This window comes from Oncorhynchus nerka, linkage group LG27 (genome assembly GCF_034236695.1).
Source record: "Oncorhynchus nerka isolate Pitt River linkage group LG27, Oner_Uvic_2.0, whole genome shotgun sequence".
NCBI lineage: Eukaryota > Metazoa > Chordata > Actinopteri > Salmoniformes > Salmonidae > Oncorhynchus > Oncorhynchus nerka.
Window position 1 is genome coordinate 66,416,880 of NC_088422.1, and position 27,297 is coordinate 66,444,176.

A 27,297-nucleotide genomic window follows, 5' to 3' on the forward strand; every position below is an offset into this window, starting at 1 on the left:
GCTTCACCTAAGTTTCCTAAACAAATTGGCAGGGTTATGGTGTTGAAATGACAGATTGTGCCTTTAATTAAATATTTTATATTAAAGATTAACATGTAAGATTGAGGTACAGTGCGATTTTTTTTTACTCAATAAAAGGCATACTCTTCCATGAAGGGGCTTTCCTTTTTGAAAAAAGAGTGCAGTAACTCCTAGCATTACAGAGCGGTAAAGCCTCGTCTACTTTCTCCATCTGCTTTGCCGCTTTCAGTTCAGAGTTCTGTCAAACCCGCACACACACATAGCCAAGATGGCGGATGCCGACGATTGGGGTGAGAACAAAGTTAGAAATGATATAGTGCGACAGCTATATTTTGGGGATTGTGAAAGATAGATAACACTGTGATTGATATTAGCTATCATATCGTTTTGAACGTTCAAGATAACGGTTAGTTACCATTATAATATGTATTTATAGACGCTGACAACTTCGAGCTGGACGTCGCGCCGATCAAAAAGGCGGTAGTGCTGGACAAATGGGAAGGCGAAGACGAAGATGAAGATGTGAAGGTAACCAAACAACTAACTAACTAGCTAGCTAGTTACATGATGGACATCTTACACCTGACTTTCAGGTCTTAATTAACCCATTAGTTGAGTCGAACACAACACGCCCTGCTAGTTAGTCTGTGGACATTAGCTGGCTGGCTACCTAGCCGCCAACTAGCATAGCATTATCCACGTTCTACTAGCTAGTTAGCTAACGGTAACAGATATATATTAGCTAGCTCGATATTGTACAAGCTGTGAGGCCGCACATGTGAAAACTGTCAGCGAGTCTCCTGGTTCGAGCTGAGACTCATTATCGGGCACTTGTTTTTGAATTGGTCTACGTTAGTTATGTTTTTTTGACTAGTTAGAAGCTACAGTGTATAATTGTTTTCTGAGTTGGGGAGATTCAATGGTGTAACGTTACTGACATGTAATGTTAAGTTAACTAACTAACGTTAGCTACTGAACTAGCTAACGTTAGCTACTGAACTAGCTTTTTAGGTTAGGAACTAATTTAGCTAGTTAGGTCTGAACTAATGTGTTGACTGGCCAGTTTTAAGATAAACATTAATCATAATCTGACTGCGATTAGTCATTCAAGTCCGTTCAAGGCTTTGTTTGTGTTATACATTTAACAGACACTTGAATGTAAACTAGTTGGCTAACGTTAGTTGCCAACGTCATTATTCTGCCCTGATGACATCAGATGATTGAATTGAGCCTTACTACTCGATGCCTCCAACTCTGACATATGCTACAAGTAAAGTGTATTTTCGAGAATATTCAACAGACTTTTCCCGTTGGTTCATTTTCACCATTTGTCTAGAAAGTCATCCGAATGTATAGCGTTACTGTGGGATCATTCAGCTGTGGAAAAGGCTAGCAAAGCAGTTTCAATTGTTGACCATAGTTTCTGTGGAATATAGGTAGTGTTCAAGTCGTATGGTGTTTTCATGTTCTCAAAGCAAAACTTCATCAGTACACTAGGCCTACATTTTTTTATTTAAATGTAACATTTATTTAACTAGCCAAGTCAGTTAAAAACAAATTGTTATTTACAATCACGGCCTACACGGAGAGAAACGTTCTGTGTGTTTTTGGATAAGGCTTGAGCTAGGTACTTGTCTTATCCATCGAGGCCCTAATAAGGGAATATGACACATTTGCCAAATATTGGTTGAAAGGCTTTACATAACCACTTTTTGTGATAATGAGGTGGCTGTGACTGGTTCTGACATGTCTTCTGATGTTTGATAATGCAGTTGGTCTCGTAACCTCAATCTAGTGGATTTCCTAGAAAATTAATTCAAGTCCCAGAACCAACCACTTAACTACCCAGTATTATGTAGTCACATCATTTGACTCATTCCTGTCAATTCTCCATCTGTAGGATAACTGGGATGATGAAGAGGAAGAGAAGAAAGCAGAGGCAAAGAAAGCTGGTGAAGAAATTATACAATTTCCAACCAATGATTTGAGAAAGTAGTGGCTGCAACCTCTTGTAATATGCACATACCTGTATATATTTTTGTGAAAATATCACAAAAATGTTCCTGCATCTTACTGGCTGCCTTGTCTTTTATTATCAAGTACCTGCTTAAATTATGTATCATTTCAACTTGATTTGATGGTGGTTTATGTTCCAGAGGTTTGCTGTAACATTCTTTTTTTTGTTTCAGAGGCCAAAGTGTCTGAGAAGAAAAAACTGGCCGAAAAAATTAAGGAGAAAGAAAACCGGCTAAGGAAAAAGCAACAAGAGCTACTAAAAAAGAAAGTGAGTTTTGGAAATGTTGGCTTAACTTTACAGATCTGAATATTTTCTCTCTTATTCCTTTACTTTTTTCTTGTTGATAGTTGGAGGAGGAGGAGGAAGAGCTTACACCCGAACAACAGCTAGCAGAAAAGTTGAAAGTCCAGAAGATGCAGGAGGAAGCTGACTTGGAGCTGGCAAAAGAGGCTTTTGGTAAGATCCTGGAGTATCCTGTCAGGTTTAACCCAGATATCAAGGATGTAATTTTCCCAGATTTTTAAAATGTTTCCCTGATACATGAAACATACATTTTAATGTGTACCCACTAGCCAGCCATACTGTTATTGTGTGTTCTCATTAGTTTTTGTCCTTGTCATTTCAGGAATGTCAGGGGGTAGTACCACAAACAATGTTTCTGGAATTGATGCCATGTGCCCATCTTCTAAAGAGGACTTCACAGAGTTTGAAAAGCTGCTGAAAGTGAAAATATTACAGTATGAAAAATCAGTGCATTATTCGAGCTTCTTGGAGTCACTGTTTCGGGAGCTCTGTATTTCATGTGAGTTCAACATCCTACGTGTGGTACATTATTTATTATTCAGTGTGTTTTAGTTTTGTGCACCTAACTTATTACTTTAAAACAAATGCCAAACCACATGTTATAAATACCTCATGTTGAGATAAGTGTATATATACATAAGCCATTCAATAATGGTTTGACTTGACATATTTGGAGTTCACTAACGTTCAGGCTCAACCGTTGGTATAACGTATTAACTTGTCTAAACTAAATGTCCTGTTTTCTACACAGTGGAAGTTGAAGACTTAAAGAAAATCAGCTCTTCCCTGACAGTGCTACTTAATGAAAAACAGAAGCAAGAAAAGGTAAGTTGTTTCTTATTCATGATCAACAAAAATGATGTCATCCTTCTAGAGTTTTCTTCATGAATTGTAGATCTCTTTACGGTCAGTGGAGGGAGCCCTCTACCAGTACCTCCAGATTGCTTTTCATTGGTCTCAGCTCAAGGAACTAACTTACACCCTGGTTGCGCCATTTACATGAATATTCACTCAATTCACTTTGAAGAACACCAAGTGTTTATTTGCAGAAATGGTTTAAGTTTAGTTTTGGTTCCACAGGCAATCAAAGGCAAAAAGAAGAAGAAAGGAGTTGTACTTGGTGGCGGTATGAAAGCCAAGGGGAAAGATGACCTTGCAGACTATGGAGAATTCGATGGTGGCTACACCCAAGACTATGATGACTTCATGTGACGACGGCTATATCCCCACTGCCTTTTCACCCTTTAACCCTCAGAAATGCAGCTGTACTTCTCATGCTATCCAGTGTCATCCTGGAAAAACCTGAACAATGTGTCGCCCTTTCATTTTGCTTCAATGATCCGAGGGACTATACAGGGAGCATCCAGTACCAACACTTCTGTTAATACATAATGAAATGGCCTTTTCTCTCATTCAGACTCCAAACTTCACAAAGATACAAAACACAGTGAAAAATACTTTACATGCTGTATGTGATTTGTAGAGCACATTTTTGATTTAGAGAAATTATATGCTCATGTCAAATTCTAGTTGCTACTGCAGTGACATCTAAACAAATTAGGTTCTATGCAAATAATTTCACCCAGAATGTCTATAAATATTATAGATATTTCACTTTACCTGTCGATGGGTTTCTTACAGGAAAGTATATAGTATCTATAACGGTTGCCAAATACACATGTTATCTTTATCCATCAGAAGTTTCATTGTTCGTGCTTTGAAACTGACACTACATGTTTAGTAGTTTGACATTTTACAGGGGGCTTATGCATTCACTGTAAAAATTGATTTTCTAGTCTAATGCATTTTAGTTGGGCACTATCCAGATTTTCATACCATCATACTGGTCCTGAATGCACAAAACACATTTAAGCAGCAGGGATTTATCCAGGAGGAACTTGATTGTCTCTGCTGTAACCAAGAAGCTTGATCTTGCAAGAGAACCACTGATCTAGTGAGTTAGTAAACTCAATGCATAGCTGGAGATAATTTATTTGGCATGTCTAAGATGGTTCTAAGCAGTTGTATTGAAAATCAAACTGTTTCAAAATTATATGGTATACAGCCCAGGCCTAATTAATTTTGCGATCGATGTGACCAAACCTCATGGCCATCCTCTGGATACATCTGTGGGATATCCTTGAACAGTTGAAGCAAGAGGGATTTTAGGTATTTTTTTTGTGCATGACGAATGAAATTTGCTCATCAATTGTTACTAATGCAGATATAATTGTGATCTAGCAAGTTCACACAACTGGTCTCCTTAACATTGCTTCTGCAGGCTTGTATCAAGTGAGACAAGGAGGGGGATTATGGTCTGACCTTATTGTCTTCATAATGGTAGAGAGGGACATGTTTATTCCTATTTTCTAACATTTGATAGTTTTCAAATTGTTAAGGAAATTGGATGTGGTGTACAATATACTGTAAAAGTTGACCAGCTCTTCAGTGTTTTATATGCATCTAATTTAATAAAATCACTGGTCGAAAGGATAAATTATCCAATTTCTCAACTTTTTTTTATTAACCTGAGTTCACTGACAGTTGTTATGGCTTGAGTTGATTAGAAGTAGCTTGTCCGCAGTGTGCGCTTTACAATGTCAGCTACAGTTGTAGTTGGAAGTTTACATACACCTTAGCCAAATAAATTAACTCCGTTTTTCACAATTCCTGACATTTAAGGTTAGCTAGCCAGCTATTGTCGTTCTTTTAACGCAACGTAACGTAATCAACACTGCTAGCTAGCCAGCTAGCCCCCGAATAGCAGCACTGTAGAAACTATTACACTCAACAGAACGACTTGATTAGTGTAGTGTCAACAACGCAGCCACTGCCAGCTAGCCTACAAAGTCAACAACGCAGCCACTGCCAGCTAGCCTACTTCAGCAGTACTGTATCATTTTAGTCAATAAGATTCTTGCTACGTAAGCTTAACTTTCTGAACATTCGAGACGTGTAGTCCACTTGTCATTCCAATCTCCTTTGCATTAGCGTAGCCTCTTCTGTAGCCTGTCAACTATGTGTCTGTCTATCCCTGTTCTCTCCTCTCTGCACAGACCATACAAACGCTCCACACCGCGTGGCCGCGGCCACCCTAATCTGGTGGTCCCAGCGCGCACGACCCACGTGGAGTTCCAGGTCTCCGGTAACCTCTGGAACTGCCGATCTGCGGCCAACAAGGCAGAGTTCATCTCAGCCTATGCCTCCCTCCAGTCCCTCGACTTCCTGGCACTGACGGAAACATGGATCACCACAGATAACACTGCTACTCCTACTGCTCTCTCTTCGTCCGCCCACGTGTTCTCGCACACCCCGAGAGCTTCTGGTCAGCGGGGTGGTGGCACCGGGATCCTCATCTCTCCCAAGTGGTCATTCTCTTTCTCCCCTTACCCATCTGTCTATCGCCTCCTTTGAATTCCATGCTGTCACAGTTACCAGCCCTTTCAAGCTTAACATCCTTATCATTTATCGCCCTCCAGGTTCCCTCGGAGAGTTCATCAATGAGCTTGATGCCTTGATAAGCTCCTTTCCTGAGGACGGCTCACCTCTCACAGTTCTGGGCGACTTTAACCTCCCCACGTCTACCTTTGACTCATTCCTCTCTGCCTCCTTCTTTCCACTCCTCTCCTCTTTTGACCTCACCCTCTCACCTTCCCCCTACTCACAAGGCAGGCAATACGCTCGACCTCATCTTTACTAGATGCTGTTCTTCCACTAACCTCATTGCAACTCCCCTCCAAGTCTCCGACCACTACCTTGTATCCTTTTCCCTCTCGCTCTCATCCAACACTTCCCACACTGCCCCTACTCGGATGGTATCGCGCCGTCCCAACCTTCGCTCTCTCTCCCCCGCTACTCTCTCCTCTTCCATCCTATCATCTCTTCCCTCTGCTCAAACCTTCTCCAACCTATATCCTGATTCTGCCTCCTCAACCCTCCTTTCCTCCCTTTCTGCATCCTTTGACTCTCTATGTCCCCTATCCTCCAGGCCGGCTCGGTCCTCCCCTCCCGCTCCGTGGCTCGACGACTCATTGCGAGCTCACAGAACAGGGCTCCGGGCAGCCGAGCGGAAATGGAGGAAAACTCGCCTCCCTGCGGACCTGGCATCCTTTCACTCCCTCCTCTCTACATTTTCCTCTTCTGTCTCTGCTGCTAAAGCCACTTTCTACCACTCTAAATTCCAAGCATCTGCCTCTAACCCTAGGAAGCTCTTTGCCACCTTCTCCTCCCTCCTGAATCCTCCTCCCCCCCTCCTCCCTCTCTGCAGATGACTTCGTCAACCATTTTGAAAAGAAGGTCGACGACATCCGATCCTCGTTTGCTAAGTCAAACGACACCGCTGGTTCTGCTCACACTGCCCTACCCTGTGCTCTGACCTCTTTCTCCCCTCTCTCTCCAGATGAAATCTCGCGTCTTGTGACGGCCGGCCGCCCAACAACCTGCCCGCTTGACCCTATCCCCTCCTCTCTTCTCCAGACCATTTCCGGAGACCTTCTCCCTTACCTCACCTCGCTCATCAACTCATCCCTGGCTACGTCCTTTCCGTCTTCAAGAGAGCGAGAGTTGCACCCCTTCTGAAAAAACCTACACTCGATCCCTCTGATGTCAACAACTACAGACCAGTATCCCTTCTTTCTTTTCTCTCCAAAACTCTTGAACGTGCCGTCCTTGGCCAGCTCTCCCGCTATCTCTCTCAGAATGACCTTCTTGATCCAAATCAGTCAGGTTTCAAGACTAGTCATTCAACTGAGACTGCTCTTCTCTGTATCACGGAGGCGCTCCGCACTGCTAAAGCTAACTCTCTCTCCTCTGCTCTCATCCTTCTAGACCTATCGGCTGCCTTCGATACTGTGAACCATCAGATCCTCCTCTCCACCCTCTCCGAGTTGGGCATCTCCGGCGCGGCCCACGCTTGGATTGCGTCCTACCTGACAGGTCGCTCCTACCAGGTGGCGTGGCGAGAATCTGTCTCCTCACCACGCGCTCACCACTGGTGTCCCCCAGGGCTCTGTTCTAGGCCCTCTCCTATTCTCGCTATACACCAAGTCACTTGGCTCTGTCATAACCTCACATGGTCTCTCCTATCATTGCTATGCAGACGACACACAATTAATCTTCTCCTTTCCCCCTTCTGATGACCAGGTGGCGAATCGCATCTCTGCATGTCTGGCAGACATATCAGTGTGGATGACGGATCACCACCTCAAGCTGAACCTCGGCAAGACGGAGCTGCTCTTCCTCCCGGGGAAGGACTGCCCGTTCCATGATCTCGCCATCACGGTTGACAACTCCATTGTGTCCTCCTCCCAGAGCGCTAAGAACCTTGGCGTGATCCTGGACAACACCCTGTCGTTCTCAAATAACATCAAGGCGGTGGCCCGTTCCTGTAGGTTCATGCTCTACAACATCCGCAGAGTACGACCCTGCCTCACACAGGAAGCGGCGCAGGTCCTAATCCAGGCACTTGTCATCTCCCGTCTGGATTACTGCAACTCGCTGTTGGCTGGGCTCCCTGCCTGTGCCATTAAACCCCTACAACTCATCCAGAACGCCGCAGCCCGTCTGGTGTTCAACCTTCCCAAGTTCTCTCACGTCACCCCGCTCCTCCGCTCTCTCCACTGGCTTCCAGTTGAAGCTCGCATCCGCTACAAGACCATGGTGCTTGCCTACGGAGCTGTGAGGGGAACGGCACCTCAGTACCTCCAGGCTCTGATCAGGCCCTACACCCAAACAAGGGCACTGCGTTCATCCACCTCTGGCCTGCTCGCCTCCCTACCACTGAGGAAGTTCCCGCTCAGCCCAGTCAAAACTGTTCGCTGCTCTGGCCCCCCAATGGTGGAACAAACTCCCTCACGACGCCAGGACAGCGGAGTCAATCACCACCTTCCGGAGACACCTGAAACCCCACCTCTTTAAGGAATACCTAGGATAGGATAAAGTAATCCTTCTTAAAGTGGCTGTTCCACTGGATGTCATAAGGTGAATGCACCAATTTGTAAGTCGCTCTGGATAAGAGCGTCTGCTAAATGACTTAAATGTAAATGTAAAACATTTAATCCTAGTAAACATTCCCTGTTTTAGGTCAGTTAGGGTCACCACTTTATTTTAAGAATGTTAAATGTCAGAATAATAGTAGAGCGACTGATTTATTTCAGCTTTTATTTCTTTCATCACATTCCCAGTGGGTCAGAAGTTCACATACACTCAATTAGTATTTGGTAGCATTGCCTTTAAATGGTTTAACTTGGGTCAAATATTTCGGGTAGCCTTCCACAAGCTTCCCACAATAAGTTGGATGAATTTTGGCCCATTCCTCCTGACAGAGCTGGTGAAACTGATTCAGGTTTGTAGGCCTTGTTCGCACATGCTTTTTCAGTTCTGCCCACAAATCTTCTATAGGATTGAGGTCAGGGCTCTGTGATGGCCACTCCAGTACCTTGACGTTGTTGTCTTTAAGCCATTTTGCCACAACTTTGGAAGTATGCTTGGGGTCATTGTACATTTGGAAGACCCATTTGTGACCAATCTTTAACTTCCTGACTGATGTTTTGAGATGTTGCTTCAATATATCCACATAATTTTCCCTCCTCATGATGCCATGTATTTTGTGAAGTGCACCAGTCCCTCCTGCAGCAAAGCACCCCCACAACATGATGCTGCCGTGCTTCACGGTTGGGATGGTGTTCTTCGGCTTGCAAGCCTCTCTCTTTTTCCTCCAAACATAACGACGGTCATTATGGCCAAACAGTTATATTTTTGTTTCATCAGACCAGAGGACATTTCTCCAAAAACTACAGTCTTTGTCCCCATGTGCAGTTGCACACCATAGTTGTGGCTTTTTTATGGTGGTTTTGGAGCAGTGGCTTCTCCCTTGCTGAGCGGCCTTTCAGGTTGTCGATATAGGACTTGTTTTACTGTGGATATAGATACTTTTGTACCTGTTTCCTCCAGCATCTTCACAAGGTCCTTTGCTGCTGTTCTGGGATTGATTTGCACTTTTCTCACCAAAGTACGTTCATCTCTAGGAGACAGAACGCATCTCCTTCCTGAGCGGTATGACGGCTGCGTGGACCCATGGTGTTTATACTTGAGTACTCTTGTTTGTACAGATGAAAGTGGACCCTTCAGGTGTTTGGAAATTGCTCCCAAGGATGAACCAGACTTTTTTTCTGAGGTCTTGGCTGATTTCTTTTGATTTTCCCATGATATCAAGCAAAGAGTCACTGAGTTTGAAGGTAGGCCTTGAAATGCATCCACAGGTACACCTCCAATTGACTCTCATAATGTCAATTAGCCTATCAGAAGCTTCTAAAGCCATGACATAATTTTCTGGAATTTTCCAAGCTGTTTAAAGGCACAGTCAACTTTAGTGCATGTAAACTTCTGACCCACTGGAATTGTGATACAGTGAATTATAAGTGAAATACTCTGTCTGTAAACAATTGTTGGAAAAATGACTTGTGTCCTGCACAAAGTAGATGTCCTAAACGCGACTTTCCAAAACTATAGTTTGTTAACAATAAATTTATGGAGTGGTTGAAAAACAAGTTTTAATTACTCCAACCTAAGTGTATGTAAACTTCCAACTTCAACTGTGTGTTGTGAATGTGAGCCAACAAAGATTTGTCTAAGTTTAAGTGAATCAGCAATCCAACATGCTCTAGGGTTGTTCTTGTTTTATTTGGGGCATGGTGTCTTAATCACTGGTTACAATCTTGAATGGCATGTGTAATAAATATCCCATTATTTACAATTTCAAGTAGTAAATATTCATCACAGTACAGGTGAAGAAAATACAATATTTGCAGTTAAAATCTCCACCAATTGTTCCCTGGGAGATACCTGTGTTATAGATAACCATAAATTCATAACTGAACAAATATTTTATTATGGGCCTTACTCACAATCCAAAAACATAGTTCAATAACAAATCAAATGTTATTCAAACAGTACATAATGAAGACAAAAAACTTGGGTATCTTTACTGAAGGGATAAAATATCAATTTGAATCCCATCACCAATACCCACTTTCTTTATTAATTTGCCAACATGTCTAATGTGATTGTGATGTGGAGACCCTGATCTGTAGTGCTGTGCTTTAGCCTGAGGTGCGTGTGGCAGTGGGATTCCGAGTACTGCGGCTACGGCTGTTGCGAAGTGCGTTGGCTCCTGCTCTCTGCTTCCTGCCTCGGCCATCCCTCACTGCCCTCGCCGGGGACTGCCCGGGGGAGTTCTGCAGAGCCTGGAACACGCTTTGACGGGTCACCTCACGGTTGCCACAGGTAAAGGTAAGTGCCACTCCCTCGTTGCTCTTCATGACACGGGAAGTACCGTCAGAGGTGCCATCAAAGCAGCGTCCCAGTGCTATCTCTTTGGCAGTGCGGGGGTCCTGGTCTGTCACTGTGTAGATGCCATAGTTGTGGCCCAGAGGGTCCAGTGGTGCCAGCATTGTGAACTCATTGGTGTCGTTGTTGACGGCTAGAGGCAGGTGATTAACCAGGTACTCTTGAAGCATGGAGTTAACATTGTCCCTCTTACAGCTGCCCTGAGGGATCACCTTCACCAGAGTGCGGTCCACTCGGTCCTGGTCGTAGAGCATGCCGCTGCACTTGAACTCCAGACACACAGCAGAGACGGTGGACTGGTCCATGTCGCGGATGCTGCGGGTGTCGCGGAGGCCATACAGTTGGCCAACGGTCTTGGGGTGAGTGCCGCCCTGGTTTCGGGAGCGCATGTTGATCTCATGGGGACCATTGATCTTGACCTTGACATAGCAGGCTCGGTACTCCATGGGCTTGGGCCACCAGCTCAGGTAGTCTTCTGTCCAGCTCATAGGATCGTCTTCGTTGAAAGGCACTGTGTTGTAGTCGTAGCGATCTCCCTCCACTCTGGTGAAGCGGAAGTGGCCTGCAGTAAATGGGGCTTCCTCACACTCTTTCAGTTGGTCAAATGAGTACACAGGTCCGTTGAGCTCTTCAGCTGTGTTTGGGCTGGGCTTGGCCACATTGATGCTGAAGGCTGTCTTCTTTAACCTGGGGTCATTGTGGTCTGACCGTCTGTAGTTCAGCTTGCCCAGGTATGGCTGAGGGACTCCAATGATGTTGGGGTTAAACTTGGGAGCAGATGGGACTGCCTCGAGTTCTTCTCCTCCCATGTTGGCCATGACGTGGGCAGAATATGCGTCAGGTTTCTGGTCGTCGCAGAAGGCAGGCAGACAGGCACCATTGGAGCCAGTGATGACGCTGTCAAAGCGTCCCCAGGCACGAGGGTTGGAGGAGTAACCTGCAGTGGGCTCCATGTTGATCAGGGTCACCACCACTCCCTCTACCTGCTCACTGGGCATGAAGCGATCGCTGCGGAAGCTTCGCACCTTGATGTAACACCTCCTGTTTTCTGGGACGTCCAGGTTAAACAGCCTCCTCTCTCTGATCTCCATGTTCCCAATGAGGAAGGTCCTCTCTTCCCTTTTACCACGTTGCTTCTTCTCCATCTGGAAGCTCCCCTCCTCCTCCCACATGCCTGTGTCGGGGTTCAAGGACCACAGCTTCATGGTGTCCAGGTGCTCGGGCATTTTCACCTGTGTTGAATCCATTTTCACCTTCACCTCTCCGGCGTTCAGTGGTTCTCCGGCTTCCTCGTCCCTGAAGTCAACTGAGAACATACCGTATGTTCTCAGGGGCAAGGTGTCACCCTCATCTCCTATGAAGTTGAGGTCACTCTGTGCGGCTGCTGCTGTGGATACGTCTCTAGCATCCAGAAAAGTGACGCTAGCCTTCACATTACCCACAAATACTTCTCCACTCTGCTTGTAGAAGGAGTTGGGTGGGATCTGGATCTCAGCAATAGGATCCTGGCCCTCCACCTCTCCCAGCTGAAGAGTGTTGAGCTCTGTTGATCTGATGGTCACTGGTTCCTTCTTCCTCAAAAGCTTGATCTCATGGTAGACGGTGCCCCCTTTGGTGTTGAATGGAAGAACCTTGGTTGTGTTGATGAACTTATCCATGTTGTCCACAAAGGTCATCACCAGCCTCTCAGTGTCATGGGGGACCTGGATGGAGAAGGTGCCTTTGTAGCCTGTGCGGCTGACTCTGGCTCCATTGATGTAGACATGACCAAATCTCATGGGCTCCCCAGTGTCTGCGGCCACAGCCCGCCCACGCACAATGACTTTGGTCTCCACACACTTCTGGCAGCCACATTCGGTCACCACCATGGTGGGGAGCTCATAGCCCTGGCATTTCAGTTGTTTCTCCTCCATCTTTGCCACCCCACAGCAGTATGCCACTGAGTCTTTGCACCTGATTCTATTGTCCAGCTGTCCTGCACAAGTCCCTGAGTGGCACTTTCCTACATCGTAATAGAGTGAGTCGGAGCTGTTTTGATGGCAGTCATGAGGTAAGCGAATAAGGTAGGATTTGGGTTTTGGGTTACATGAAGGTTGATCTTTACCTGTGAGGAGAAAGGGGTAGAAAACAGACCAACACATGAAAAGATTTACAATCAATTATTTTATGAGAAAATCAATACCCTTTCATTCTCCCCTCTGATCATTGACTGATGTCATGCTAATGGCTGTTCACATAGTAAATATGAATGTGTGAATATCAACCGGGGTGCTTTGTGATCAGACCTAAGACTGTGACTACGGCTGGTTTGGACTTGATAGCCCCAGCCTGGTTGCTGGCCCTGCAGTAGTACTCCCCAGTCTGCTCCATGCTCAGGTTTCTTAAGACCAGCGTGCTGTCATAGTTCAGCTGCTTCCTGTCCAGCAGGCTGCCGTTGTGAAACCTACCGAGTCACAGATGACTGTTGAACACTATACCCAGCCAATACGGTTTGATTTTGATATGATAAATATATAACATTTTCCAAGCTGTCATTACAGATCCATTGGCTTACCACTGGTAATCTTCTGGCTCTGGTAATCCACCCACTTTGCAGCAGAGAGCAGCTGTCTGGCCCTCTCTTCTGGCCTTGTTCTCAGGGTTCTTCACCACATGGAGCTTCTCTGAGGGATCACATTACAGTGTCTGAGACCAATGTAAAACAGAGAAATGTAACAATGACAGCTTTCATTCTTTTTTGTATGTGGCCATTTTACCTGCTCTATTCAGCATGACACTGAGGACAGAGGTGCGTTCGGTGCTGTGGGGCACGATGACAGTGTGAGGGGCGTGATTCCGCAGCTGGACGGTCAGTGTGGCGTTGCCGTCGGGACAGATCCCTGGGATGCGAAAGTGTCCATTGTGGTCAGTGAGGGTGAGGAGTTTGGAGCTGGGGCCGAAGCGGAGGATGGTGGCCCCTGGGGCAGGGAGACCTCCAGCACTGCGGACAGAGCCCAGTACAATGTGGTCCTGACACATGCAGGCGTCACACTCCGCATTCACCCTACCCATCTCACAGTGCAGTGTGCAACCTGGAACAGCAGCAGCAACACAGTTTAACATGTCAGACAGGGACTTTGTACATTGGTTTAGCTATGACCATTTCTAGAATCAAATGCAAATGGTATGCAAATAGTACTGTGACATTACAGAGGTTTCTATCATATTTAATAGCTGTAATGGAGATGTTGATAGCGACTCACCAGTCCCAGAGCATTCAGGTCCTTTGCAGGCTCTACCCTCCACTGTAGGTCCGCTGCACTGCTCATCCAACTGCTTAGGCTGAGACTGGCATTTCCTGGAGCGCACCTGCATTGCCACCAGACCACACTTGGCAGAGCAATGACTCCAGTCTGACCAAGGACCCCAGGCATCCTGTATGCCTTCTGACCCAGTGTTGCCTGATTGAAAATAGGTTTTCACTCCATTACAAAAGACATATATAATTGCAGTAGCTAGAAGTATTGCTTGGAGGATAAATGATGGCTTTCACTATTATAGAACAGTTTTATTTGACATAATACAGTAGCTACTTCTCAACTGTATTTAAAGTAAGGCTCCCAGCCACACATACCAGACTGACCTTTAGGGCACAGGAAGCGCACAGCGTAGTTGGAGCAGTTGCGACCAGGGGCCTGCTCAGCGTTGGCGCACCAGAAGCCCAGGGTAGGGTCTGCGTGAGTCTTCTCCCCCGTGTTGCGAGCGGGGATCCAGTCTGTGGTGCGAGCCTCCAGGGCCCGGGGGGCGTCACACACCCGCGCACGGTAGTAGAAACGGATAGCATCCAACTGCTCATAGTCTCCTCGACCTCCAGGGTGGTCCACGTTGAACCAAGTGGTCCACTCATAGTTATCTGGACACAGAATGTCGCACAGTGAGTACTACTTCAGAATGTTACGGTGTTTCCTCTTTGGCCATAAAACAATGGCATTACATTTTTTTGAGCTCTTTTCTCTGCTGCTGTAAACATAACTGGTGCCATTGGGCTGTAATTCTGAAAGTTATAGTTCTTCATACCATATTGTTACATAGACATTAACCAGACTTAAAGGCACAATCTGGACTTAAAGCCACAGTCGTGACAATTGTGTAAAGAGGTGTATTTTGGGATGTTAAATGTTTCCTTCAGAGTGGTACACTGCAGGGTTGTTTTGTCTCGCAACTCTCAAACTGTCTCTCCTCCATGTTCCTGTAAAACATCACACACACCTCATGATGACTCATGATTGACCTGTTGAGACATCACTGACCAATGCCTTAATGCGGACCAGACTGGCCAAACCTCGGACCAGACTGGCCAAACCTCTGGCTATTTCTTCCCAGAGTAGTCTGACCACCCGTAAAGCAATGGGAATGAATCTGTATCTTTCAAATCGTTCAACTATACTCTGAGTCATGGAACAGAATAATACGAGTTTGACTTTAACTTCATGTTGTTCCACACTAATCTCTTTCTGGTGATTTGCCCTGTGTACTTTGGAAATAAAATGAATTGCTCCAACACATGAAGCTGCCAATAGCATTTCAAAGTGGTCGAGGAAATATGTTGTGGACCAACAGTGAAAAGGCTACAAGAGTTTATTTATTTTCCATTCATCGTTACTCTCAGCTGCAAACAATCAACTGCTTTGTACTGTAATGTCACTGAAACCAAGAGATTGATACTCATTATTCATTCTGCTTGCTGTGTAATTTGACATTTGTAGTGTACAGTGTTACATAATGCATATTTGGACTTTTCCCAGACCATTACATTTACAGTACCCACCAAACGCTATAATCGTTCTGAGTTCACATTGGGGCTCAGTATAAGCATGCTACTGGCACGTACTTGTGTGGCCAATTGCAGACAGGTGTCTCCTTAGCCTGGTGCTTATACATATCCCGCCTACTTAAGGTTGTAGAGCAGAATCAGTAATGGGGACATGCAACAATATGCCTCTGTTTACTAATGGTTTGGGAGAATAAGGAGCACAGGCTTCTGCAGAGTCAGAGGATCACCAGGCTGCTGTCTATGTCCAAAGGAGACCTCTGTTCTGACTTCTCAAATTCACATTAGATAATACACTCAACTTTATAATGAAATGATCAATGATAATCGAATTTCCACATACAGGATATCATCCTGGTTTACGTTTTGACACATGTTGGAAAAAATGTACAAGTTTTCCAGTTGAAATAATAGTTACAATTCCCAAGCTGTGGCTTGTGAATGAATTATGGAGTTACAACTCCCAAACCGAGCTGTGTGTGTGTGTGTGTTAGGGATGTGTGTGTGTGTTAGGGATGTGTGTTGGGGATAGTAAGGAAAATGTAAATAGTAACTGCTAATGAAGACCAACCTTGTGCCGTAGTGGTGACTCCCAGAGCTAGGAGGAGAGCCCATGTTGATAGGCAGCACATCCTGGCACTCTGCTGTTGCCTCTGACCTGTGACCTCTGACCTTGTGGTAATGACCTTCACACCCCAGGAACAACAACACAAAGAATAGTCCTCCAGCAACTCCTGTAGAGGGAAAATGTAAATACTTATCCAGAATCATTGCTGGCAGATTATCGCAAACAAAAACAGTAAAGTGTAACTTTGTGTTCCACAGTATTAAATGAAATGCTTTTATTTTCTATTGCATATGATTCCCTGGATGGAATATTAGAAGAAGCTGGAGGGAGGAGCTATAAGAGGATGGGCTCATTATAATGGCTGGAATGGAATAAATGGAAAGGTATCAAACATATGGAAACTACGTTCCACTCTGTTCCATTAATGGCATTCCAGCCATTACAATGAGACAGTCCTCCTATAACTCCTCCCACCAGCCTCCACTGATCTACACCCTGGTGACAGTGATCAAATGCATTTTTTCACTGAGAACAACAGTAATTTAAAAAACATACAGTGTATTGGTGATTAAATGTATTTGTTTTATTTCACCTTTACTTAATCAGGTAGGCCTGTTGAGAACAAGTTCTCATTTACAACTATGACCTGGCCAAGATAAAGCAAAGCAGTGTGACAAAAACAACACAGAGTTACACATGGGATAAACAAACGTACAGTCAGTAACATAATAGAAAAATCTATGTACAGTGTTTACAAATGTAGTAAGGTTAGGGAGGTAAGGCAATAACAATATGGTGATGAGGTAGTTGGGTGTGTTATTTACAGATGGGCTGTGTACAGGTACAGTAATCGGTAAGCTGCTCTGACAGCTGATGCTTAAAGTTAGTGAGGGAGATAGAAGTCTCCAGCTTCAGTGATTTTTGCAATTCGTTCCAGTCATTGGCAGCAGAGAACTGGAAGGAATGGCGGCCAAACGAGGTGTTGGCTTTGGGGATAACCAGTGAAATATACCTGCTGGAGTGTGTGCTACGGGTGGGTGTTGCTATGGTGACCGGTGAGCTGAGATAAGGCGGGGCTTTTGAATATGTAGCGAGGGTCAGCAGAATGACAGATTTATCAAATAAAACAATAATCACGATTTTTATCCTTCTCACGCTTTGAGGTCTATAGGAGGGACACTAGAGGAGGGTGCAGAATGAAAGAACATTATGGATGTGCAGAAGCCCTCTCAAATGACACATCTGTGCTAGCCATCACTTGGTGTCAAGGGCACACTAAAACGTTTCTGCATCCATTGACCAAGCACAGGGCTACACAAGCCAAATAGAAAACACAGACACGCACACCGGCACACACACACACACACAAATGATATCCCAAGAAAAGCCACGCACATACTTTTACTTATTACCATGAACAGGCTACCTCCTTCACAATCACACACAAACACTCATAGCTTCACACATACAAGCTGATACCTATTGTCCGTCAATACGTCAAACTGTCTTTCAAGTTCACACAGACTAATGAGAATGTCTTTCAGTATTTTATGAAATGTCTGAACTCACAAATGTGCATCTATTGAGCAGTTTTATATCATCAATAAACCAACACTCAAAGAACAGAAGCTGAACTCGCATTCAGCACCCCCAAATCATCTATAAAAAATCTGTCTGTTGAAAGAACAACGTTAACAGTAAAGTTCAAAGATGCGTCAACAGGGAACGAGAGGGAAAGAGAAGGTGACTATGGATCTCAGTCTTACCCTGTGAGTACCTCTGTATAGTAGTGTTGAGTAGTCTCTCTCCTCCCTGTATGCAGGGTGCTGTGTCTGTGCTGACTGTCCTGCTGCTCTCTCTTATACAGCTCAGTGCAGAGCCCAGGGTTCGGCTCCGTGCTATTCACAGGAAGCCAGCTGAGAGCGTGAAGTTTGGAGACCACAAGTATGACTGAGCCCACTCTCTGCTGCTGCTTCTGGGAAGGTCGGGGGCTTACTGTAACCTTCTGCTGTACCTCTGTGTCTAAAGATGAGGATACCCAGGTCTAGACATAGACATAAGGGAGAGTTGACCTCAGTCAGATGTGTCATCATTTTAAGTGGACATGGAACCTAGTTAAAGCTGGAATTGCCCTTTACACTTCTACCAGTCTGCGGGTTGAAAATGGCAGGTTTGGGCACTGATAAACGCCTAAATTGGAATGCAGTATCTTTACAGTAACATGCTATACATGACGTCAGAGCTCTGGGTCTTCGCCTCACACACTTTGGAGAGGTGTAACCACTTGGAGACACCAGTTAGTCGCCCCACTCAACCCCTTGTAATTTTGTTGTCCTATGTTGCACCTACCCCACATTTTTCAGGAATGGTTTTACTATGTTTATCACAGTGCCATCCGTTTTGTTACTAAAGCACCTTATACCACCCACCACTGCGACCTGTATGCTCTAGTCGGCTGGCCCTCGCTACATATTCGTCGCCAGACCCACTGGCTCCAGGTCATCTACAAGTCCATGCTAGGTAAAGCTCCGCCTTATCTCAGTTCACTGATCACGATGGCAACACCCACCCGTTACACGCGCTCCAGCAGGTGTATCTCACTGATCATCCCTAAAGCCAACACCTCATTTGGCCGCCTTTCGTTCCAGTTCTCTGCTGCCTGTGACTGGAACGAATTGCAAAAATCGCTGAAGTTGGAGACTTTTATCTCCCTCACCAACTTCAAACATCTGCTATCTGAGCAGCTAACCGATCGCTGCAGCTGTACATAGTCTATCGGTAAATAGCCCACCCAATTTTACCTACCTCATCCCCATACTGTTTATATTTATTTACTTTTCTGCTCTTTTGCACACCAATATATCTACCTGTACATGACCATCTGATAATTTATCACTCCAGTGTTAATCTGCAAAATTGTAATTATTCGCCTACCTCCTCATGCCTTTTGCACACAATGTATATAGACTCTTTTTTTTCTACTGTGTTATTGACTTGTTAATTGTTTACTCCATGTGTAACTCTGTGTTGTCTGTTCACACTGCTATGCTTTATCTTGGCCAGGTCGCAGTTGCAAATGAGAACTTGTTCTCAACTAGCCTACCTGGTTAAATAAAGGTGAAATAAAAAATAAATAAATAAAATATGTTCCTGAATGTATCCAGAGAATTTTCACATGTCGTTATCAGCAAATGTGGCAAAAAGTACAGTAAATGTAACATGCACAAATTCAACAGTGTAATGTTTGAATTCAGTCTTGTCATGTGTACTTTCGTGTCCTCACCTTTGGTCTAATAATTTTACCAATAATCTCTAAACTGTTCCCGTTCTTTTTTGTATTTTATTTTTACCCCCCCAAAAATATATATTCTAACCAAATATAAACATGCTGTTCCCTTTCAATTGCTACCATGGTTATGCATATGCTTATCATATTTATTCTGTAAGGAACATTTCAATTGACCCCAATCCATATAGGTCAACTCCCACTAGTGATAAGGGTTAGAGGTGAAACTTCCATGTCCGTTTGGGATATTATAACAACAAAGAAGTTACTGCAAACAACCAACACTGTTTTTTCCCCTCTGACATCATTGCATGTGCGAAAGATGCTGCGCAACGCTCCTCAGCTCATCAACAGAAACAATAACAACTGTGGTGGGGTGGCCAGTGGAGCTGTTTCACCCTACTGCGGATTCCATCTTTAACCACCTGATGTACATGAGATGAATAATCTGTTATTTCCTGCCCTTCTATTGGAGTAGGTCCATGTCAGTATAGTGAGAAAGAGAGTGTCAAAGACCTTCCAACACAGACAAGAACACGACACACCCATTCCTAAACGATTATGTTGGTGGTCCCCAGTTGAAATGCCAGCAATAGCCTCTAATGTGAATTGGTAATTACAATGGCTTCATCCCATTTGTTGTGCAACATCAACACACAGTAACATTTCTCTGAAGCTGCTCCCATAAACAGTTTAGATTAGAGGCCATGAAAAGAGTTATTATGAACGACCCCACATTATGACAGTAAACACACAGACTCATGCCCTTTGTGATTAGTGTTCATTTATCCAGACTTTGATCTGTTGATAAACAGTGTCTTTGGGATTTTCAGTAATGGTGTGCCGACAGCAATACACTGACTTATGATGGTACTAAAATATAGAAACTACAGCTACATGTGTAGCCCAACTTGAGGTCATAGCGATCCCACATCTAGCTAGTTTGGAGAGAAGATGTGACTGCTTAGATTCTGAACAGAGGTTAAGGTTAACTAAGAATTGTCTGATTATAATGATGAATGTAAACGTAAGTACTTACCAATTCTTGTAGTCTGCTGCTACTATATACGAGTAGGACAACATTCAACTTGACATTATTCAACCAGTGGAGTGGACACATTCATACATTGATTCACCATTTGCGAGAAGGTGGGTCAGAACAGAATAGCTCCTCATCGATTTAATCATGTGAATCCCATTCTACTAACATCCCTCTCACCACCAGACTACCCTGCACTGTCGACCCCAGAAACCCGTCACTTAGCACCTGAGCACAGTGTGAAACAGCTGAATCCAATTTTGTGCCTTTACGTAATGAACATTTAAGATACTCACGATGTCTTTAAACAAGATAAATTAACCTTCAAATCCAATATAAAAAAAATATTTTCATAGACACAATCTCATTAATTTCAGATAATGTAATTATGGCAACATTAGCTCAAAGCCCAATGAAAGGCTATATTTATACAAGTCGTCATGCTGTCCCTCACTCTTCATCATCCGCTAAATCACTGTGAAACCAAACATTCACCCTTAATAGAGATTAATGTTGATCCTCATCAGGGATCCTGTATGAGACGTTTAACCCTAATCTTCTCAATCACATTATAGCAGGTTTTGAAGCACCTCTGAGACACAGGCCTGCACACTATTGGAAATGGAATGGTAGTAGTGTTCACATTCGTCATTTACACTCATAAACAACTTTATAGGGTTTATAGGGTTTAACTTTATAGGGTTCTTATGAAATGAAAGTCCATTTCATTCTGTTTGCATCATGCAATCATTGCGTTCACTCGTCAATTATTGGTCATCAGTAAAAGGACATGAGGTTTTGTCATGCGTTTTCTGGGATTGATGAAAATAATTTCATCCCCTTGGTTGAAAAGGCTGGTTGGTAGACTGGCATTTTTAGGAACTGAGGAGACCTACTAAAAATACCTGGTCAGCGTGACTCTACTAAACGGTCCTGGACAGTTCTCAGTCTGATGGTTTTCCACACGACCCTCATTAACTTACCTCATCGTGTAAATTACAAGGCGCGGTGTGCACAGCAGGAGGAGTGGATGGATGCCACTCACCCTCTGGCATAACGACAGAACTGGAGTTCTGATCCAATGGACACCAGTTCTGTGGTCTTACACCCAGGGGAAGTGACAGAGAGATACCACAGCTCTTTTGCTGCATGTTGTTCTTTATATAACCTCACTGACAAATACTGATATTAATGGCAGCTTTGTGTTTGATGTTCCCCGCTGGTTTTAGATGTTGACATTGATAGATTATAGATAATAGATTATGATTATGCAATTATTGCATTTCCTGTGCAGTGATTTGGTTTGGTGTGAGGTCATTAGAATAGTGACATCAGTAAGTAGTTTGGAGTGTGGCTCTGAGCCAATCACATGGTCCACAGGGAGCTGAAGCTCTTCCAGACAGTGTTCCACTAGATTCCTTAACTCTCCTGTACTTTTCACTGATAGCCAGTAATTACATTTACATTTAAGTCATTTAGCAGACGCTCTTATCCAGAGCGACTTACAAATTGGTGCATTCACCTTATGACATCCAGTGGAACAGCCACTTTACAATAGTGCATCTAGGTCTTTTAAGGGGGGGTGAGAAGAATTACTTTATCCTATCCTAGGTATTCCTTAAAGAGGTGGGGTTTCAGGTGTCTCCGGAAGGTGGTGATTGACTCCGCTGTCCTGGCGTCGTGAGGGAGTTTGTTCCACCATTGGGGGGCCAGAGCAGCGAACAGTTTTGACTGGGCTGAGCGGGAACTGTACTTCCTCGGTGGTAGGGAGGCGAGCAGGCCAGAGGTGGATGAACGCAGTGCCCTTGTTTGGGTGTAGGGCCTGATCAGAGCCTGGAGGTACTGAGGTGCCGTTCCCCTCACAGCTCCGTAGGCAAGCACCATGGTCTTGTAGCGGATGCGAGCTTCAACTGGAAGCCAGTGGAGAGAGCGGAGGAGCGGGGTGACGTGAGAGAACTTGGGAAGGTTGAACACCAGACGGGCTGCGGCGTTCTGGATGAGTTGTAGGGGTTTAATGGCACAGGCAGGGAGCCCAGCCAATAGCGAGTTGCAGTAATCCAGACGGGAGATGACAAGTGCCTGGATTAGGACCTGCGCCGCTTCCTGTGTGAGGCAGGGTCGTACTCTGCGGATGTTGTAGAGCATGAACCTACAGGAACGGGCCACCGCCTTGATGTTAGTTGAGAACGACAGGGTGTTGTCCAGGATCACGCCAAGGTTCTTAGCGCTCTGGGAGGAGGACACGATGGAGTTGTCAACCGTGATGGCGAGATCATGGAACGGGCAGTCCTTCCCCGGGAGGAAGAGCAGCTCCGTCTTGCCGAGGTTCAGCTTGAGGTGGTGATCCGTCATCCACACTGATATGTCTGCCAGACATGCAGAGATGTGATTCGCCACCTGGTCATCAGAGGGGGGAAAGGAGAAGATTAATTGTGTGTCGTCTGCATAGCAATGATAGGAGAGACCATGTGAGGTTATGACAGAGCCAAGTGACTTGGTGTATAGCGAGAATAGGAGAGGGCCTAGAACAGAGCCCTGGGGGACACCAGTGGTGAGAGCGCGTGGTGAGGAGACAGATTCTCGCCACGCCACCTGGTAGGAGCGACCTGTCAGGTAGGACGCAATCCAAGCATGGGCCGCGCCGGAGATGCCCAACTCGGAGAGGGTGGAGAGGAGGATCTGATGGTTCACAGTATCGAAGGCAGCCGATAGGTCTAGAAGGATGAGAGCAGAGGAGAGAGAGTTAGCTTTAGCAGTGCGGAGTGCCTCCGTGATACAGAGAAGAGCAGTCTCAGTTGAATGACTAGTCTTGAAACCTGACTGATTTGGATCAAGAAGGTCATTCTGAGAGAGATAGCGGGAGAGCTGGCCAAGGACGGCACGTTCAAGAGTTTTGGAGAGAAAAGAAAGAAGGGATACTGGTCTGTAGTTGTTGACATCGGAGGGATCGAGTGTAGGTTTTTTCAGAAGGGGTGCAACTCTCGCTCTCTTGAAGACGGGAGGGACGTAGCCAGCGGTCAGGGATGAGTTGATGAGCGAGGTGAGGTAAGGAGAAGGTCACCGGAGATGGTCTGGAGAAGAGAGGAGGGGATAGGGTCAAGCGGGCAGGTTGTTGGGCGGCCGGCCGTCACAAGACGCGAGATGTCATCTGGAGAGAGAGGGGAGAAAGAGGTCAGAGCACAGGGTAGGGCAGTGTGAGCAGAACCAGCGGTGTCGTTTGACTTAGCAAACGAGGATCGGATGTCGTCGACCTTCTTTTCAAAATGGTTGACGAAGTCATCTGCAGAGAGGGAGGAGGGGGAGGGGGAGGAGGATTCAAGAGGGAGGAGAAGGTGGCAAAGAGCTTCCTAGGGTTAGAGGCAGATGCTTGGAATTTAGAGTGGTAGAAAGTGGCTTTAGCAGCAGAGACAGAGGAGGAAAATGTAGAGAGGAGGGAGTGAAAGGATGCCAGGTCCGCAGGGAGGCGAGTTTTCCTCCATTTCCGCTCGGCTGCCCGGAGCCCTGTTCTGTGAGCTCGCAATGAGTCGTCGAGCCACGGAGCGGGAGGGGAGGACCGAGCCGGCCTGGAGGATAGGGGACATAGAGAGTCAAAGGATGCAGAAAGGGAGGAGAGGAGGGTTGAGGAGGCAGAATCAGGAGATAGGTTGGAGAAGGTTTGAGCAGAGGGAAGAGATGATAGGATGGAAGAGGAGAGAGTAGCGGGGGAGAGAGAGCGAAGGTTGGGACGGCGCGATACCATCCGAGTAGGGGCAGTGTGGGAAGTGTTGGATGAGAGCGAGAGGGAAAAGGATACAAGGTAGTGGTCGGAGACTTGGAGGGGAGTTGCAATGAGGTTAGTGGAAGAACAGCATCTAGTAAAGATGAGGTCGAGCGTATTGCCTGCCTTGTGAGTAGGGGGGGAAGGTGAGAGGGTGAGGTCAAAAGAGGAGAGGAGTGGAAAGAAGGAGGCAGAGAGGAATGAGTCAAAGGTAGACTTGGGGAGGTTAGAGTCGCCCAGAACTGTGAGAGGTGAGCCGTCCTCAGGAAAGGAGCTTATCAAGGCATCAAGCTCATTGATGAACTCTCCGAGGGAACCTGGAGGGCGATAAATGATAAGGATGTTAAGCTTGAAAGGGCTGGTAACTGTGACAGCATGGAATTCAAAGGAGGCGATAGACAGATGGGTAAGGGGAGAAAGAGAGAATGACCACTTGGGAGAGATGAGGATCCCGGTGCCACCACCCCGCTGACCAGAAGCTCTCGGGTGTGAGAGCACGTGGGCGGACGAAGAGAGAGCAGTAGGAGTAGCGGTGTTGTCTGTGGTGATCCATGTTTCCGTCAGTGCCAAGAAGTCGAGGGACTGGAGGAGGCATAGGCTGAGATGAACTCTGCCTTGTTGGCCGCAGATCGGCAGTTCCAGAGGCTACCGGAGACCTGGAACTCCACGTGGGTCGTGCGCGCTGGGACCACCAGATTAGGGTGGCCGCGGCCATGCGGTGTGGAGCGTTTGTATGGTCTGTGCAGAGAGGAGAGAACAGGGATAGACAGACACATAGTTGACAGGCTAGAGAAGAGGCTACGCTAATGCAGAGGAGATTGGAATGACAAGTGGACTACACGTCTCGAATGTTCAGAAAGTTAAGCTTACGTAGCAAGAATCTAATTGACTAAAATGATTAAAATGATACAGTACTGCTGAGGTAGGCTAGCTGCGTTGTTGACACTACCCTAATCAAGTCGTTCCGTTGAGTGTGAAGTTTCTACAATGCTGCTATTCGGGGGCTAGCTGGCTAGCTAGCAGTGTTGGTTACGTTACGTTGCGTTAGGAGAACGACAATAGCTGGCTAGCTAACCTAGAAAATCGCTCTAGACTACACAATTATCTTTGAAACAAAGACGGCTATGTAGCTAGCTATGTAGCTAGCTACGATCAAACAAATCACACCGTTGGGACTGTAATGAAATGAAATGAAAATGTGATACTACCTGAGGAGCGAAGCGGAATGCGACCGGAATGCGAAAGTTCTATTCAGTAGACGTTGGCTGGCTGTTGGCTAGCTAGGAGTGTCTCCTACGTTAAGGACGACAAAATAGCTGGCTAGCTAACCTCGGTAAATTAGGAGATGAAAGAGAAATACAGAAGAGGGACCATTAATTAAAATGCAATGGTAGGCAGACCAGTACAGTAGCTTGGTGGACTTCACATGGTGTGTTTCTATGGAATGCTTGTTTCAACGTATAAAACATAATGTGTTATTTAACACTATGAATGTATCCTGTGGTGTGGTGATGCATTTTTTGGATTGCAGTAAACTGGGACCTGAAGGAAGAGGACCTTACAGAGCATTATGCCCTGAACAGTGGTGGTCTTAGATGGACTCACACATGGCTGCATGACATGCCCCCATCAGTCACCTAGCTACCTACCACATTTCCCATGCCACTGTACTGCCAGCTAAAACAGGCAGACAGACATTTTCTAAGGTGTATTTTACTAACTGTATAATTTACAGGCTGTTAAGAGGGGACAACGTTATGACATTCTGTCGGTCTTCAAAGGCAGTTCTTTCTCACTAAATGAGGAGGACGGGCTGGAGGGGAACGGAAGTGTGAGAAGGACAACAAACATAAGCAAACATAAGCAACGTTTCCAGGCAACAGTCTGGGGCATAGGACACCATACCCCACATGGGCTGTCCCTTAGTTTGACTCCAGACAGGTCATGTTTATAATGACATCAGACAACACTGTCCAGTTTCCCCAAGCTGTGTCCAGTTTCATTTGTTGTTTTATGTTGTTCTAGTTTAGCAGGGTGACAGTCATTATCTCACTGTCTGTGTGTATAAAGTCATTATGTAGAAGTCAATGGCTGGGATCATTCCTGCAGCTATACAGTTCCCGATAAAGAAGTGTTCCAACAACAGTATGAGAGCAAACATTGTTTCTGTTATGGCAGGATGGAAATAGACTGATTGAAAATTGGTCTGTATGCTTTGTTTTGGGGCCAAGAAAACCATAATCTGGATGGGAAATGATATGGCTTCCATACAATTGCCTAAGTATAAATGACAACAAGATAATCAGATCCTTAGAAATAAAATCTGGCAGCATGGTGAAGGATAAACTGTCTGCGACCTGGATTTATGAACCAAAACAGGATTCATGACTCCTGATTTTACATAAAGACATTAAGAGATGACTCATTTTCCCATGATAAGAGCGATATAATCAAAAACTGTTCAAGTAATACGTTTCTGCAAGAGTTTCTTCAATTTACAGCCGGACCCTATATTCACAGTGATATTCACCTCCAAGATCTAGTTCTGCTGAGGCCCAGCCAAGCATCAACAGTAGACGTCTCCCTGAAGCGTTGTGGAATTGAAACCATACCTAACCAGAGCAGACAGGAGACTCCAGTGGTTTGTATCAGTGTGGACTGGGGGGGGGGGGGGGGTCATGGGGAACCTGGGCTTAATGACTCCACCAGAGCAGCTTCTGTTTCTGTCGTTAGGGGCCCGCATCCCGGGAGGAGGACATGGAGGAGGAGAAATAGTTTCTTCTTCTTCCTAACATGCTCAGAAAGACGTCGGCATTTGCGGATGTCAATGTGCGTGCGTTTAACTCTTGGAAGGAAATGGATGGATGTAGGCTACAGAAATGACGTCAGTAATGTCAGCAGACAACTTCTCCAACTGTGAATGTTTTTCTCATTGTGTTCTTTGTAGTCTCCCCACTGGTTTGCAGATTAGAACGTGAAAAGCCAATGGATGGGAAGGTTCAGCTTCATACTCTATGTCACGTTCTGACCTTAGTTCTTTTATTATGTCTTTGTTTTAGTGTGGTCAGGGCGTGAGTTGGGTGGGTTGTCTATGTTCCTTTTTCTATGTTTTGGGATTTCTGTGTTTGGCCTGGTATGGTTCTCAATCAG

General features: G+C 45.4%; 2 protein-coding genes across 3 annotated transcripts; one reads left to right on the plus strand and one right to left on the minus strand.

Annotated features, from left to right (window-relative positions):
• Positions 1 to 194: 194 nt before the first annotated feature.
• On the plus strand, positions 195 to 4,841 carry eif3jb (eukaryotic translation initiation factor 3, subunit Jb). The gene is made up of 8 exons (XM_029639039.2): positions 195 to 311; positions 458 to 549; positions 1,922 to 1,973; positions 2,211 to 2,305; positions 2,386 to 2,494; positions 2,664 to 2,840; positions 3,093 to 3,166; positions 3,422 to 4,841. The coding sequence occupies exons 1-8, from the start codon at positions 290 to 292 to the stop codon at positions 3,551 to 3,553; spliced, it is 753 nt and encodes a 250-aa protein (XP_029494899.1). The 5' UTR covers positions 195 to 289; the 3' UTR covers positions 3,554 to 4,841.
• A 5,159-nt stretch (positions 4,842 to 10,000) lies between these two features.
• Positions 10,001 to 18,003, minus strand: LOC115112181 (cartilage intermediate layer protein 1-like). Of its 2 annotated transcripts, none has more exons than XM_029639040.2 (8): positions 17,832 to 18,003; positions 16,069 to 16,231; positions 14,301 to 14,579; positions 13,930 to 14,127; positions 13,444 to 13,758; positions 13,242 to 13,350; positions 12,973 to 13,130; positions 10,001 to 12,791 (listed from the first exon to the last, which is right to left on the minus strand). In XM_029639040.2, exons 2-8 carry the CDS (start codon positions 16,127 to 16,129, stop codon positions 10,441 to 10,443), a joined length of 3,471 nt encoding a protein of 1,156 aa, XP_029494900.2. In that variant the 5' UTR covers positions 16,130 to 16,231; positions 17,832 to 18,003; the 3' UTR covers positions 10,001 to 10,440. The 2 variants fall into 2 exon arrangements, with proteins under 2 accessions (XP_029494900.2, XP_029494901.2); XM_029639041.2 differs by having other exon boundaries at positions 14,310 to 14,579; positions 17,832 to 18,002.
• Between the last annotated feature and the right edge of the window lie 9,294 nt (positions 18,004 to 27,297).